Below are 17,895 nucleotides of genomic sequence, written 5' to 3'. Positions count from 1 at the left end.
TGAACACGGCAGAGACAAAGACAACATAAAGACGTCCTGAGACGGTAATGGCGATATCTAAATTTAGAAAAAAAGAAGAAGAAATGTTATCGTAAAACAACATGACTATACATATACAATTGTACTTGTCATTGACAGAAAGAAATAAGCAAATCAAACGCCTTGAATGTCTCCACAACATTTCAAAGCAATGATAAATTGCAGCTACCTTATAAATCATGTGAAGACTGGACTAATTCTGTAGATTCGTTGACTTGCAATCAGTGTTGTACTTCCTGTCAGATTTAATCAAATAAGATATATCCCATATTTCACGAATAGGCCTTCTTAATTTTGGGAATCAATGCCTCATTCTGGTGTACTTAATTATAGATGACCACGATATTGAAAAACTTTATACAATGATTTTATGATAAAATAAAATTGCTTACTTATCTATAAGTTAAAAAATATCATATGAATTATAGGCCTATGTCAATCTATCTCATGTTTTCCACTTCTAGAAGACGGACTGGATTACCCAAAAGACGATAAAAGCCGATGATATCGAAAATCATTGCAGACGACCTTGTGTACATGTATCATGAAATTGATGGATGCAGCGTATGTATACACCTTGCCTTCATTGTCATACCCTGGCCTAGATCACCCCAGGGAGATAATTCACGTCCCGGTACTCGATGTTTTACCTGAACGCAATGGCAACTACTTCCCTCTTTACATGAAACCCCGCGGGCACTCTCGGCACATCTCATCTTACCCGACTGGTGATGTCATCAACGAGTTACACGCTAAACTTCACGCGGGGATTTTGATCAGCGGTATCCACGAAAGCAGAGCGCCCAGTGATCGGACGCACTGTCCGACGCAGTATACCGTATTGCATACGTGTCGGCGAGGGGAAAGAAACAAAAGACCGAGAACTGTAGGTATAGCAATCGCTAGATATCTGAGAGGCGGCCCGCAGCCGGCTGCCATCATCATGAAAACTGTCCTGCAATCAAACGCGGCTGTCAGTAAGCGAAAAGTGAGTGGATGACGAACTAACCTCATGACTGCCTTCATATGCATGGATTTATTTCCTTTCCTCTCAACAGACTCTACGAAGTGGCAGATCATGAGCTTGCATTGACTTCTAACGCCGATCAGAAAGGATCGAGATCACTTATTCGACAGAGATTGTCGTCCTGAACAGTGAACTCTCGACATCGCTGGACAACGGGAACATCCTCCTTTCCCTCTTTCTTTTTCTTGGTGATCAAACAGTGATAAATTCGTCAAATGCTTCCCTCACCCTCAGACACATTTTGAAAAGGTTGATATCATGTACAGTAGAGATCATCTTTGTCCGGTCTCAAACTGATCTCCCAAATCTAGTTTACGTGTGCTGCCAGAATGCAATTCAAAGAGTGCAAAGCAACCTATCAGTGGAGGTAAACTGTGTGCTGCAAAATTAATTGTTCGTATCTTTAATCTGACCTTAAATTCCTGTTGATTGGTTCTACCACCTGATACCTCGAGCCGTACAGACTCTGATGTCACCATGTCTTCATTGGTCCTCGTGAGATATATCTCTTTCTGTGGAGTGATTCTTCTTCTTTGTGTGTGCCTGTCATCACAGAAATGTTTACAAGAGATTCCAGGTAAGCACAGTATGCTATAGATGGTTATGCATGAACAACCCAATATCTACTGAAACACTGAGCTGAGATCACTTTTCAGTGAAACAACCACACCATTACAAGACTCACTTATCAACAAGGCTGCCTATTAACAAACATATACAGACTATAACCATGCTTTGTGCTATAGCTTTAGCCATTTCATAAAAGGCTGTAGTGTAAATGCGATGTTATATTCAGAATAAAAATTCTTTCATTTTTCACTGCCACACCTCAAGGTAGTACGGTATTTGTGGGTAAACTCGGCCTAACGGGTAAACTCGGCCCCTCACGACCGCAACACAAGGGGCCCGTTGCATAAAAGTTACAATAATGGTAACTTTGCCATCCAATGGTAACTACCATGGCAACAATACTCAACAGCCAATCAAAATCAAGAATTCCATGGAAGTTACCATTGGATGGCAAAGTTACTATAATTGTTAACTTGTAAGCAACGGTCCCAAGGGGTTGAGTTTACCTGTTAGGCCGAGTTTTATACCCACAAGTATAGTATAACTTTGACTATGATGAACAATTCCAGTGCTAGATTCTAGCTTCATCAATCAAATAGATTTTGACATATACTTTAAAGGGAATTTAACCATGCTGGTCTTTCTCATATTATAAAAAGAAGAAGAAAGAGTCAGTACTGTATGTTATAAATTACAACACTTCCATTACTACACAAATAACTGCTAAAACTTCTGCTACTACTATTTTCAGTGTGCATGCTATGCACTGTGTACTAATCCTTTTACTAGAAGTAAGGTACTACTGTATTGCTAGGCATGTATAGTTACTACCATTACTTCTCTAAAGGCCTACTTGTACTGCTACGCATATTGCAAGAACAGTTTATAGTATATTATGATTACTATACCAAATATGCATTTAATTTGACTTCTGCTACTCATTGTTTTATTGTCATATACTGCTGGTACTGCTGAAATGCACCAGTGTAGCTCTGCTCATACCATGGAGATACTATTGTCTCCATGCTTCTACTAAGTATGTGTACTGCTAAGTACTACAGTGCTACAACTCAGTATCATACTACCATAGAAACTACTTCTACAATTCCTGCCACATCTACTACTACTTCTACTACTGCTGCTGCTGCTACTACTACTACTGGCACTACTGCTTTCACCACCACTGCTTCTACTATTAATGGTACAACTTTATTGGAATTCTTATAACAGTTATGTTAGTTAGATATACTTTCTGAGGTACAAATTGTAGTCCTATTTCCATTACCCTTTACTATTGTATTTCCAGTGCTGCTGCATCGATCATCACTTACTTACACGTATACTTACTTACTTGTGTTTACCTGGGTGTGGACACTTCCTAAATAACGACAATGGCAAACACTACCCTGTGTTTGTAACTCAATGTAAGTTTACTAAGCTAGTACTTTTATTACTGTCTATATGCTATTTTCACTGCTGCCACTATCATTTCTTTGACTACTTCCACTACTACTACTACTACTACTACTACTACTACTACTACATCATACAGTAACACATTATATATATATATATATATATATATATATATATATATATGAATATATATGTATATATATATTTGGCTGAATGTTGTTGCTACACATTGTCATTGTAGATTCTGACAAAGGGCAATTAGCCTAAAAGCTCAGTAAAAGGGGTTGCAACTCAACACTGCAGCTATGTCTCCAGGGCAAGTTTTGTTGGCAACCTCCGCCATGTTCATGTTTTAGTCCTTTGATGTCACTATAGCCTATATATTCCTTCTTGCTTATTATAGTTACATTGTTTTAGACCCACATATTTATTAACACTTATAGTTGAAGATGTATTATCATGTCAACTTTTCAACTCAAATCTTTTATGATGTAGAAAGCTGTAAATACTGTATGTTCATGTTTCATGTATTTCCAAACTACAATTTGTAGGGCTACTCATTGTACTGTACTTATTACCATCTTAGAGCCTTTGTATTAAGACAGGTATCGGACTTGATTAGCATTCATGCTATTTTCTGGTACCTTTTATCCTGTATTCATGCATGTGTCTTTTGAGACGTATTATGCCATGTACACATGTGAATATATAGATAATAAACTTCAACTTCAACTACTACTAGGGGTATAAAGTACTGCTGCTACTCTACTACTATTGCTAGTTCTACTAACATCATTCTTCTTTTACTTAAAGGCATGATTTACCATTTGAAGATGAAACAAAAAACCCAGCATTAGTGCTTCAAAATAGTTCTAAAATGTGAGTTAGGGATAGAAACAACCAATGTAAAAATTTGAACCAGTATAATCGATGTTAAAGAAGAAATCCAGTCAAAATATAAGTTAGTCTGATAAAAAAGAGTAAAATTTTACGAGTTCAATGGTAAAAATAAGGAAGTTATGAAATTTTGAAGTTTTGATAATTTCTCCTAAACAGTTCTTGTACAGTGAGTATGAATATGCAAATGAGTGAGCTAACCATGTCATACCCTCACAATTTTCCATTTATTGTGTACAAAAAAAAATGACGAAAATTGAATGTTTCTGTTCTCGAAGTCTGAAACATGACGTTATTCCAGGTTGAATAACTTCAGAATAGTGATCAGTTAGATCATGAGGATTTGAGCCTTGGGCATAACTGCGTTTGAATGAAAAACTGGAAATTTCAAAATTTTATGTACAAACAATATGGTAAGTTGTGAGGGAATGACATGCTCACTTTGTCATTTGCATTCATATCAATTGACTGTTCAAGAACTGTTTCCCCCCAAAATAGTGAAACTTCAAAATGTCATAACTCCCTTATTTTTCATCCGATTTCGATCAAATTTATACCGTTGAACTTGTAATATTTTACTCTTTCTCTTATCAGACTAACTTATATTTTGACTGGATTTCCCCTTTAAAGGATAAGTCCACCTTCATACATGTGGATTGAGTGAATGCAACTATATTAATAGAACACATCAGTGAAAGTTTGGGGAAAATCCGACAATCCGTTCCAAAGTTATGAAATTTTAAAGTATCTGCGCAGTATGCAGTCACTGCTGGATAAGAAGACTACTACAGTGTATGATGTCACATGTGTACAACGATATAAGGAAAATAAAAAGAGAATTTCACAAAACTTTACTTTTTTAATAAAGTGCACATTTCTTCGACTTGTTACTGACGTATGTTAAGGGTAGTATTATTCCCCCTGCCTTCTGAAAGAGAGAAGTGGAATGTTCTGTTGTTATGCGAGAAAAGTGAAAATATGTTGAATTTTCGTTATTCTTTCTTTATATCGTTGTACACATGTGACATCACAAGCTATAGTAGTCTTCTCATCCAGCCGTAACTGAGCAGAAACTTTAAAAATTCATAACTTTTGAACGGATTGTCCGATTTCCCTCAAACTCTCACTGATATGTTCTACTAATATTGCTGCATTCACTCAACCTACATGTCTATGAAGGTGAACTTGTCCATTAAGTATTGTTGAATATACAAAATGTGAACATTAGTTATAATAAAATGTTTCCAGACTAAACTGTCTACAGTTATGGTTTAATGATATTTTAGGCTTTATTGCAAAAATATCTTTTACTTGGAGTAGTAGGATGTTTTGTGATACAACTGACCTACACATATGCATCAAATGTGACATCATGAACATTTTTCATATCACTGCTCCCAAAGGTAAATAGGACCTTTAATATAATGATACAACTACTGAGTACTACTACTACTACTTCTGCTGCTATTATTCTATTACTACTTCTGCCTCTACTTTCACCACTACTTGTAATTCCAGCACTAGCACTGCTCTTTAACCATTTACATGTCCAGGCACTTTGTTGTTGTTGTTTTTTTCATCAGCATAATTTAGTAATCCATCCAAACCCGACCTAGTTGTAGATTAGCAAACCCACTCAGGTGTAGCAATGTGTCTCAGTCCAATGGGAAGGCCATGGTGACACAATAGGGATTAAGTTATCTCTATCTTTTGACAAGTAGTCACAAAGAAATGTAATTTGTCTATCTGTGAGGAAAGAATTCCTCTGTGATGTCAATGGACAAACAAAGCTAACTGATAGCAGTGGAGTATTGTGGTGATTGGAAATCATAGGCAACATCTTGCATACAGTTGGTTAATATCACAAAGTGGATGCATGGCTAAGGCTGCATTCATGCGAAACTAGAATTGCATTCCTAAATGCGTTTAGTCCCTAAACGTGTTTAGTTGCGTTGCGTTCATGCGATTTTTCCGTTTGAATGCGTTTCAAAACGCCGATCTGAAATGCTGAAAAAAGGGCGTTTTGAATCATGATTCTGCCAGAATCACAATCGCATAAACCGCATGAACGCAACCGTGATTTCAATCATGATTCTATGACATCATTGTGCGCTGTGCGCATGCGTGTCTCACTGGGTATCCCACAAAACACAGCTTCTGGTTCTGTTCGCGCGCTTGTGCATGTCTTACGAAACGTGTGTTTCGGTACCATACCTGCACTTTAGTTTGTTTACGCCAATGCCATACATGGATTCTATGCTAGTATCTAGCTGTTTATTATAATGATACAAGTAATTACTGCTGCAGCTGTTCTACCAAAGGAAACAATTGGACAGACGAAGAATTAAGATTATTCCTCGATCTGCGGGCAGAGCTTGAATGCCACAGCGAATTGGAAGGTATTCACCGAAATAAAAACGTATACAATAAACTCACTGATCAGTTGGCAGAAGAAGAATTTAAGAGGAGGTCAGGCTCGAGTTGCAGAGACAAGGACAAACTGCGCAGTGCGCTGCGCAATGGCAATGGATGAGCTGAGCCAGAATCAGCGTTGACGAAAGCCCGCATGAATGCTCTTCTGCGGAGACCATGATTTGAAACGCCGTTTTGAATCATGATTCATGTGATTCTGGTTACGAAATTCGCATGAACGCACCCTTAATCACACCAAATATTAACAGATTTTTGCCGAGTTAGACAAGAAAAAATAATATTCTGTCTTCTATGAGAATTGATCTTTGCTGAGATTTTATCTGGTTGTCCTGATGACTTCAAGTGGTTATTATGCTATGATGCAAAAGAAAGGAGACTATATCAAATTTCTGCCTTCTTCTGTGCAGGCTTAAAAATCTAATTCACAAATTGTCTGAATGTGTGCTCAATCTTTTCATTTGTATGTGGTATACATCTCTCTCAAGTCCAAAGTCTAGACTGTCCAGACAAGACCAAGAAGGCCCAAGGCCGATCAGTGCACACCATACCTCAATTAACACCTCAACTTCCTTCACTCCAACTGTCTCAACAATGACAGAAAAGGTCACACAACAGTTGTCATCCCAGTTTATCATGCATCAAGTAATATTAAAGGCAAGATTATGTTTTCTTGCAGACAGTTGGTTACTACTTAGTACTAGAGAAATTCAAGAATGGACACCTAGTTTAAATATTTTATTAATGGTGTGCTCTGGATGTTCTGATTGAAGGAAGCTTGGTACTGTGTCATGGCATTTTGCATCAATCATTCATACTTAAAAAAATCAAACTGTCTCTCACTGCAAATTGATACGAGCACTAATGATGTAAAATTTGCTTTTTCTCAGTTCCGCAAAGGTACAAACACATTACATAATGTTAGGAAAATTATGTAAGAGAAAGAACTGTCTTGATTGTTCAATATGATAATTCAAAAAATAAAGATACTTTGTACTGCAAAAATGTATGTCATGGATCTGCTTCTTCCAAATTTGGCACTCTGATGTTCGTGGCATCCATGTGAATGAATGATATTTTGCTCATTGGGCAAGATAGCTGCAGTGACCAACATCACCAAGGAAAAGGGATGATGTAAAGGAAATGAAGCACTGATCAGGAGAAGAAAGAGAGAAAAAAGAAAAAGAAAACAGAAAGACAAAAAGGAGGAAGAGCTCAATCAAGCCTTCCATGAATTAATCATTTGATATTTTTCTTTAAATACAGTCAAAACTGTCTATAGTAGCCACAAGGAAAATGGAAAAGATGGCCATTATAGACAGGTGGCCGCTATATAGACAGAGTCTTTAACATGGCTTTTCTCTTGGGGGAATTGTTTTTAGTGGCTGTATATGGCGGGTGGCCACTATAGACAGGTGGTCACTACCTAGGCAGATTTGACTAGGCCTAATCATCTTTATGCCTTCGAACATAAATGCAAAGCTCAGAAATCTGCTTCCTTTTTGATGTAATTCATCGTCCATTTCATTAGTTGAAAAAGAAAAGAAACAGTCACTTTTGCAAAAGAGATGATTTTGTGTGACGAAACAACAGCTTCAAAATTGCAAGACTTGAACACAGTGAACATCATGTCCCCTTACAAAACTTGGAGGGAAGAGACTTCTGACGTACTTTACAGAGATCCTCATTACTCCATGATCGCTGTTCCAAGTAAATCCAGTGAGTAGAACTGCAGATGTAGGTAACAGGTCATAGTTTCATACCCTGAAATTGTATTTTGATTGATTCTCTATTTTTAAAATCATCATTGCAGAAAGTTCAATTGTTACCATACAGTACATAAAGTATTAAACCAAGTAAGAAAAGAAAAAGTAGTTCCTCCTCTTGATTTTCAGAGAAAGATGATGCAGGAGGTCCTTACTATTAGATACGTGTCTTAATTTCTTTCAAACATGCACGAACAAAAAAATATGACATTTTTACATTTTAAACACACATGTACAAGAATGAGGAAATGTCTGCAATGCTGACTGTTACACTGATATGACAACCTTGGTTATTAGTTAAACCTGAAGAGAGTATTTTTAAGCCTGGTTGAAAAGCTTCATCGCATTACATGCGTCACAAGCCTTATCCGATACTAATTAGCTGAAACTCTTCATTGATGCCTTGAACATTTCTCAACAATCTGTTGGACTATGAGGCATATCAGACTCTCTTGTTTCATGTACTGAAATCTCTTAAAAAACATTTCAGTGAGATGCATCACCAACAAACAGGAACTTTTAATCATTTGACTTGCTAATTAGCTTTAAAATTCTAAAGCAAACATGAAATCAACTGCTGTTGCATGATCTTTAATTTTAAACAATAATTTTGTGAAAGGACTCTGTTTGAATTTGTTATGAAAATGATCACCTCATGATAAACAGAACAAAAATCTTGAAGAGCAGAATAGGCCATGTCATGATTTACTGACATTCAGGGGTCATAACTCTCTATCGTTCTTCTCTATTAGTTTCATTGCTGTCCTGTTCTTTGGAACTACATTCATAAAATCTTCAATTTCTTATTGGGACATTTAATTTTTCAGTCTAGCTGAAGAAATAAATTTTGTTTATTGACTTTGCTACAAACATGAGAGCTAACAGAGCCCTTAGTCTCTAACTTTGAGTATTTTACCTTAGACAGTTTATAATGAAGTTTAGGAAAATAGGAAAGGACTAAAATGTAGTTGCATTGACTTAAAAAGCACCAACAGTAATAAATCAAGCCCTGAAAATCTACTCCTGACAGATCTTCCCAGCTGTCATGCAGGCAGACTTTTGAAACTGAATCATAAAATCCAATGCGAAGAACAACTCATAATCTGGTTGTAACTTCTAGCTGTCTCTCTAAATTTCACTACAGAATGTGCCCCTGACAGTGAAGCTTAGCAAGTAATCTCTATGACTTATGAAGTGGCTCTGATGGCCTTTTCTTCCCAATCATTCCAGTGCTTTGCCAGTCTTATGTGACAAATCAGTGCAGATAGATATATGGCTGTCTTTGTTCTGACACTTTATGTTTCTTTAACAGGTGCAAACTGTAGAGGATAGGGAATGTCATTGGATGCAGTGTGGGGGAGAGAGAGAGAGGAGGGCAACTCTGCAATGATTCTTTCAAACCTGAACAGATAAAGAACAGAGACACACTCAATGACATCACTGAATTCCGTGATTACTCTCATGTCAGTTGTAGTCTGGCTGGCTGATACTGAGTGAGGTTCTATGACGAACCATTTTGACTTTAAGACTCATGCAATCCTTTGTTAAATCAGCCACTTGTTTTATTAGACTGAAATACTATAGAAATGTTGATAGAAAGGCAAGTTTGTGTGGTTGAGAAAGTGACAAGGACATAAAAGCCAGGAAAATGCAATCATGCAGAGGTTTAGGCTAGATTGTGAAGCAACATGATCACCTTGTCCTTTTTTAGACCAGCTGTCCCTTGTATTACGTAATCAAAGACAAACCTGTTTGTAAATTTTCTTTTGTGTCAAATTGAAATTGTTATACATATCTTAATCTGAAGTTTAAAGTGACTATGAGCTTGTAACTGTGGTGTTATAATAGATGAAGTTTTAGTGCCTGTTTCTTGTGCCATTGGTGTAGTGTTTCAGACATCTTCCCAGCTGTTTTCCATTACTATTCCACTTGACACCAAATACAATAGATGACATAAGAAAAAGACCAGAAACTCTGATCTCTGCATGTGATCTATAGTGTGCTCTACTGGCTCAGTGGCTATCAGTGCTAATTAATTTCACGCTAAAAGCAGAAATGCCTATGGCTATACTGCCTTGTCAGCTGGGACGGTGGTGACAAAGATGAAAGATGACCAATGCTTATCACTAACCTCACATGACATGGAGCCGGATGTGGGGAGAATTAGTGTCAGCATGATTTAGATGAAGGCCTATAGATAATCAGGGTGTGTAGAAGTAGAACATACAAGAGAAGGGAGGGACATGAGGTAAAGAAAAGTACAGGAGTAAGGGAAGAAAGTGACTGAATTAATTATCAAAATTTGAATTTGTTATTTGTTATTTTTTAGCTTATGTCTCAGAATATTGGCCATAATCTAGGGAAGTATAATAAGTCAAATCTGGGGTATGGAAAGTTAGTCATTTGAACATAAATATAGACTAAGAGGCATGGCTTTAACCATTGTCTGAGCTCTCTGGTCATTTGAAGACAACTCTGGAAATATACATGTAACTTTATAAGATTAGGATTGTGTAATCTGTAGACCCTATTACATTATGTATTGATTGCCACAGGAGCCTACATTATCTTGTCAGAAGTAGTCGTCATGTATAAGTAGGCCTACTTATATCAGCAGCTTAGAAATGTTGATACCACCCTGCATTGATTCTGCATCAGCCTTTTTATGTCTTTAATTTGATCATGTCAGAATCCCTCTTCCAGGGCTGCTCACCTGTGCGTCAACATAAAGAGTGATGTAATTATCACAAGTGTGTAGTGAGAGTTTTGTGTGGAGAACTGACTTGATATCAGGAGATGAGTATGAAGCATCCTCACACTCAGGGAGATGTGGAAGTACAGGAAGTGAAATAATTGTCTGCTTTTGATGGACAAAGGAGTGTAGATTAACCCAAGGTATTTTGGGTAATCTTCCAAGCTTACAGATCTATGACATCTCATTATGCCTCTCTCTCACCCCCACCCCTAAGAACACCCACTTGTTTAAGTTACAGTAAGGACATTAGCCTGCTTTTAGAAGATTATCTGGACAGGGATATCCTTACATTGGTTTTATTTTTATTTTGAAAATATATCAACAAAGTGTTGTAAAGAATGTGTAAATTTTAATCATTCCTATGCAAGTCAAGTGGGAGCAAAGCTGTAAGACTTGAGTTATCACTTGAGTTTTCTGACAATATATAATTAACGTAAGGCTCTACAATTATTGTATACTCTTTTTGTCTTACATAGTTTTACGCACCTTATTTTCTGTTTCCAAAAAAGTGATGTCTATTTGTTTTTGTCAAAATATGAAATAAAAAAGATTGAATTGAATTGAATACCAAATGTCTGTAAATATTGTCAGCCTGCAAGTTTGCTTCTGCACTTGTTTATAAGAGTCACAATTAGCAAATCCTGACTCTTTGTGGATGGTAGCCCTTGGATAATACCAGTGATGTATATGCAAGTTGTTAGTGTGACATGTCAAAAGTGAGAAGTGAATCTTTGTCACATCGATGTAAACCTTGCAGAGACAAGCCTATCGAGGGATCATGTCTCTAACTGCCTTACAGGCAATGTCCATGGTGACTAGACACATTGTAAATTGATTAAGCTCACCTGCTCAGACTGAGTGAGTAATGCAAAGTGATGGCTGAAGGTACATGTGAAATTCCAGGAGCGTAGCTGGGTTAAGATTTGAGTCCTGATACATTTTGATTTCTATACATTTTATGCACAGATAAAAATGTTGTATTGAGTATTATTTGTTAGATTTGAGTTCAAGCTTCATCATTGTTTGAGCTTGGGAAATATTTTATGAATTTTGCAACTGTGTTTATCTCCATCAGCACTTGTAGCATTTTTTAGTACCACTAATTTGGATAATTCTCTCTCAGATGTAGATTCTGTAAATAAAAGAATTTTACTTTAATGAACTGTTGCTACATTTTTTAGTTTTGTTTAAAAGATATATTAAGTCCAAATCTACTGCATGCATTGTAGATAAAAAGTGATGCCTTGTAGCTACTCCCTTTAATACTTATTAGTTTACAATGGGAAGGAAGCCAAGAAGCATTTATTTGCACACACAGCACCCAACAAATAGATGACATGACAGTTAGTGACTTTGTGCCTTGGGGTCAATGACACTGTGTAGATACAAGAATTGAAAGTGTAATGCACTGCCCTCAATAGTCAAATCATAACATTGCTTCACGAAAGCCCCCATGAGGGCTTTTTACACTTGTAAATTTTTGCTTAGTCCCGTACCAACGGTGGGGCTAAGGGGGGGCCTTAGCCCCACCGTTGGTACGGGACTATCCTTAGCCCACTTTCTGTTTACACTCGTTTTTGCCAAAGTGGGCTAGCCCCACCGATAGTCCCGTACTATCTGGACCTGCAAAATAGCAGGGTTAGCACCGCAATTGTGGTGCCAAGCAAGTGAGTGTAAACAGAACGAAAAAATAATCCTGGGCTAAGCGACGGAGACGAAGTCCGACCCTCACTGACCAATCAGAAACGAGGTAATCAAGTGCTGCCGGTGGGTTCATGTACGTGTACAGTACACAGCGTAATCATGAATATTCATGTGGTTTGGAAAGTCCGGGGCTAAGAAATACGAGTGTAAAAAGGTCAGTTTTCTCCTTAGCCCCGGACAAGAGATAGTACGGGACTAATTTGCGAGTGTAAAAAGCTGAAAAAATTGGTACGGGACTAACGATAGTCCTGGGTCAGAGAAAGTCCGGGGTTAAGAAACACAAGTGTAAAAAGGGCTTTAGTCAACTTAAAACAATGCTGCGTAGACTGTCTCCTGGATATTGTGTTTTGAGCTTGTCTTGATCTCTCAATCTCTATTCTTCCTTACTGGCTTTCCTTTTTTGTTATTATTTCCTGTATACAAAATGAAATGTCTTTTTCTTTTCACTTTCTGTAAATATCATGCATCTCATACGTACATTCCATTTAAATCAATGATTTTAGATTATTCTTTCTTTTTTATGCAGTGGTGTGTAAATGACATGCCCTGTACTGTAAATTTTCTATTTGAATTCATTCAGCTTTTCAGGTATCCAAGAGGTATTTCAGGGGTCGCACTTAACTTTTTTTTTTGACTAGCCAGGCAGACTACTTAGAATCAATTTTGACACTGAAGCAATATTTTGGCTAGCCAGACGGACTAGTAACTTCAGAATTTTATGATTTTTAGCTAGTCCGATGTGATTTTGGGTGGCCAATGGCCAGCGGACCATCGCCAATTTCGAACCCTGTATTTTTACTGCTTGGTGGAGTTTGCTATAGAAAGGTTGAAATAGACTTATACCCCATCTTAACAGACTTTTCTGGGATGTTTCCCAGGCATTCTCTGGAAATAAAACACAGAGGTAACATTTTACAGATAATTAAAATTCAAAAATGGGGTGAACTATGAGTGCACTGTTTTCTTGACTTATTGCTTGTTTTGTAAGGATATTATTAGTTGTAATATATACTATAATAATAATAAAATCAGCAGCATCGTGTACAACCAGAAATTGATACTGTTCGACTCTTAGCATTCCAACCAAGGTGTTATGGCATCTGGCTTCTCCAGGTAAGATTTACCTTGAGAGCATCTTAATTAAAGGGGAATGACACCCAAATGTATTACAATGTGGATTGTGAAAATGCAGAAATATAACACATCAGTACAGCTTGAGGAAAATCGAACAAACTTTTATCACATGTGCTGGACATGAAGACTACAATAATGAGTGATTTCACACATGAACATTATAGAAAATATGAAGAGAATTCAATATATTTTCTTATTTTGTAGCATAATGTAAAAGCACTTGGCTTACCTCTTTCAGAAGGCAGGAGGAACAATATTATACCTCAACATATATGCTAGCAACAAGCGTAAGTAATGTGATTTTTCATAAGCAAATTATGTGGAATTTTCTTGATATTTTCCTTATATCATTGTCTTATGTAAAAACATCGCAAGTTCTTGTAGTCTTCTTATCTGGCAAATATGGTAGCAAAACTGTAAAAATTCCTCACTTTTGAATGGATTGTCTAAGTTTCCTCAGATTTACTGTGTGTTATGCATTCACTCAATCCATATATAAAATGCTTGGGTTTCATTTTCCCTTGATTAACAAACAGCTTACCAAATATCCTTGGGGGCTGTACCCTGGACTATCTTGGGTAAAATTTTGATACAAATGCTGAGAATAGACTGGCTATAAGATGGAAGCACCTTTGGTGGAAATTGGTTGAAAGCCATACTAGACTGAGTGTAAAATGTAGACACCTTGGGTAAAGGCTGTTAAAAAAGCTGGGAATAGGCTGTATGACAGAAACACCTTTAGTAGAGACTTATAAAAAGGTTCAAGAAGGAGTGAGGAAGGGTTAGCCCATGGACCTACAATGAAATGTAGGTCCATGGTTAGCCAAAGACACCTCAGATGGAGGCTGGTGGAAAAACTGAGGATATCCAGACCAAGAGGGAGAGACAAGAGACATCCTTGCTAGAGACTGAGAGCAAGGAGCTTGTGTTTGAAGCTCCTTGCTGGGAGTAAGCTGCAGTAAATTTGTTAGTCACCATGAGGGGTTGGGTTGGGGTAGCTCTGTCATCATTAGGAGGGGAGACATGCAAGATGATATTTCATGTGCTCCAATGGATCACTTCCTTCCACAGCCATGGAATTAGGAAGCACCACAAATGAACACCTTCATGAACTTCAGGGGGTCATTTCAGGCTGAAAGGATGACACTGGGTTGGTGCTTTGGTTGTTTGAATTGGATTACTGACAAATTATTGACAGGAAAACTCAATAAGTGAGAACCATTTAGAGTGCAACAGTTACCTGAAACATATCAAAGTATTTATATTTAACCAGCTGCCTATGAGGATTATTTGGGGAAAGTGGCGCCAGTTATGTTCGTAACTAAAGTCAGTTAAACAAAACAGGGCTCTTGATAAATTATTTATCAAAATAGGCAAGTTCTACTAAGAAAAAACAAATGGAATTCACTCCATTATTTGAATGAATGACCATAAATCATAGTAAAATATATGCCAGTAATTCCTTACCATTTGTTGTTGTGGCTGTGGTAGGCCCCTTCATGTTTTCTGTCTCTTCTATTTTCATCATATATAGAAGAGATGGAAAGTCTGTGAAATTCCAGCACTCTTGAGTAGTCTCACTATCAGACTCTTGGATATACCATGGAAGTAATGAGGATAGACTTGTGATGACATGATATAAATGATGAATAGAATCGAATCTGGGAACACTTAGGAAAGGCTTGGTGAAACGTTCTTCCTCTTGCCTTAATGCTTTAATGCAGACCACTTGCCACACCTACGTCTTGGGGTGATACTTTGAATATACAGGGTTTTTCTTTTCCCCCAGCAAGAGCTTGTTAAAAGTCTAAACAGAACATCTTCCTCTGATTACATGTTTCACTAGTGTATTTAGGAGACAATATGAAGAAGATGAAAAATAATTTGAAGTCAACACTGTTAGTTTTGTTGTACTGTACTGGTAGTTACTTGTACATTACACTGGCAGTTGGTTTGACAGTCAGCATAATGTTACTATCTTGAAAAGTTTGTCCTGTGATCAAACCACAGTACTAAAGCTGGTAGCTAGTGCAGCCAACTAGAAAGCAGGGAACTATAATACTATAAGGTAGCAATGACATCTAATGTCCTTTATCCAGCATCAATGAACATCAGTCTCAACTAACAAGATATTGATGGTCATTTTGATATAAATATTGATGAGCAAAACCACAGAAATATCTGTTGATCCTTTCTTGTTTTTGATATAATTGTAATCAGGAAAGGTGGGCAGCCAGTTGAAATCAAGATTTGTCACATGAATGGAATAACAATTGATCATGCATTCATGTGCTTGTGTATTTGCTTCTTGAAACTTGAAGAATCTGACATGCAAAACTTTTTTTCATGAACATCATGGGTGTACATTGTGCAAGCATAATTTTCTCTTTCAGTTGTTTGGATAATGATTCATGATTTAGTGGTAAGCTGATGATGTTTGGAGTGCTAGAGCTTTGCTAGGCACCAATCAGTAAGATTGTCAAAAGGTGTGAGGATGTCCCTCAACTGGACAGGGAGTATAAACAATCCCTCTTAGTCAGCCATGTAGAAGTAGAAGTGGGTACTTTAGGCACACACACATGCAGAAATACAATATTCCAGACAAACTGAAATGGTGTGGGTGAAAAAGGATGCAAGGAGATGCTGGTCTAAATCAAGAAACTTATATCTGCAGGTCCTGTCAGAGAGTGTGGATGTTAATCTTGATGTTATTTGTCATGTCATCAGGTTAATCCTACTAACCCAGGCAAGCTGTTCTCCTAATCTGACTGAGAGTTGGCAGGAAATGCACCAAGCCCTGGTCCCCTGCCTCTTAGAACTCCTCAACAAAATCTCAATTCCCTGGATTGAAACCAGCCAATCAAGGCAACATTTGCCACAAATTTCAAACGTACACACATGAATGACGAGTCACAATTTGACAGGCTTCCCATTGTCTTCCTATTGCAGTTACAATAAAGCACACTTGAAATTCTGAGTGTCAACCTTACTTGTCTACTCCAAGAAGAGTTCTTGAAGATTAGGACATCTGCACCACTTCATATGATGACAGCCTCTGTAAAGGGAGGCAGCCTGCCACAGGATCATGGACAGTGTGACTCAGTTCTGTACTCTATTATGAAGCAAACCAGTTGGTGAAGTCTCTACAGAAAATCTCTTGTTATAGTCTTTTGTTTATTTCTATTGCACCAGACAGACTCTGCAGCAGCATGCTGTAAATAAAGTAGAAGTGGACAAGCTTCCGTGCCAACTTGAATTCTCAGTAGGCCTGATCATACAGTGACCTGGCACTGGCAGTCTTTCACAGTAAGGGGCCCCATTTCCCCTTCAGCTTAATCATTTAAATATCCACAGTTTGAATGAAAGAGGAGATTGATCACTTTACACATCATCCATACGGACATGTCATTCGAGATTTACATCAACCAAGCCACCTTTAGTATTGTTCACCAGCACTCTCCACCCACCCATCAAACTAAGTTTGAAGCTGTCTGTCCGATGTTTGCTTGTTAATGAAAGACACAGTACCTCACTTTTCCAAGCTATTGATCTGATATATTCATGACAAGGCTGATAATTATGGTATAAAAATGATTTGATAACAGAGTCAATGTCATTTTTTAATGTATTATGTTTTTGATATAAATGTAGTTACTTCACACACATCACATCATTACAACTATACAGTCCTCATGAGAAGTATGTCCATTGAACAGTCTCATCATTAAATTTAATCAGTTGATTTCTGACCATCCTTGACTGAACATTTTAAACTGAAAAGAATGTCAAGTCTTGAGAGGGAAGAAGATGAGGTAGGGAATTTTGGAAAAGAAGAAAAGTGAAGAAATGAAGGAGGAAAAGAAAAAAGATTCCTAAAGAAAGAATGAAGAGAAGAAAGCCATGTTTGATGATGAATTGGAGGATGCAGAAAGTGGAGGCTGAAACAGGATAGGATGAAAATAAGATGAGAAAAAGGAGAAGTAAGCAAGAAGTGAAAGACGAGAGGAAAAGGGATGAGAAATTATCAAAACTCAGGCAGGAGAAAGGCAAGATGAGAGGAAATGAAAAAAAAAATGGAGGAGAAGAGAAGGGCTGAACTGACAGAGTATATTATTGTAAATGCATATGGATATGTGTCATAAGAGTGACTGATTGGT

At 37.4% G+C, this 17,895-nt stretch overlaps 1 protein-coding gene across 1 annotated transcript in view; it reads left to right on the top strand.

Moving 5' to 3' along the window:
• The first annotated feature begins 1,515 nt into the window (after positions 1 to 1,515).
• Positions 1,516 to 17,895, top strand: part of LOC139735510 (uncharacterized) — a 107,897-nt gene continuing 91,517 nt past the window's right edge. Inside the window, exon 1 of the mRNA XM_071646269.1 lies at positions 1,516 to 1,643. Coding sequence (XP_071502370.1) covers positions 1,544 to 1,643 — 100 coding nt within the window. The 5' untranslated portion in view covers positions 1,516 to 1,543. The remainder of the gene's footprint in view (positions 1,644 to 17,895) is intronic.

This window comes from Diadema antillarum, unplaced genomic scaffold (genome assembly GCF_040938485.1).
Source record: "Diadema antillarum isolate AM-2024a unplaced genomic scaffold, OU_Dant_1.0 scf00000028, whole genome shotgun sequence".
Taxonomy (NCBI): domain Eukaryota; kingdom Metazoa; phylum Echinodermata; class Echinoidea; order Diadematoida; family Diadematidae; genus Diadema; species Diadema antillarum.
Note: the sequence above shows the minus strand (reverse complement) of the source record. Positions and strands in the feature narration are given on the sequence as shown.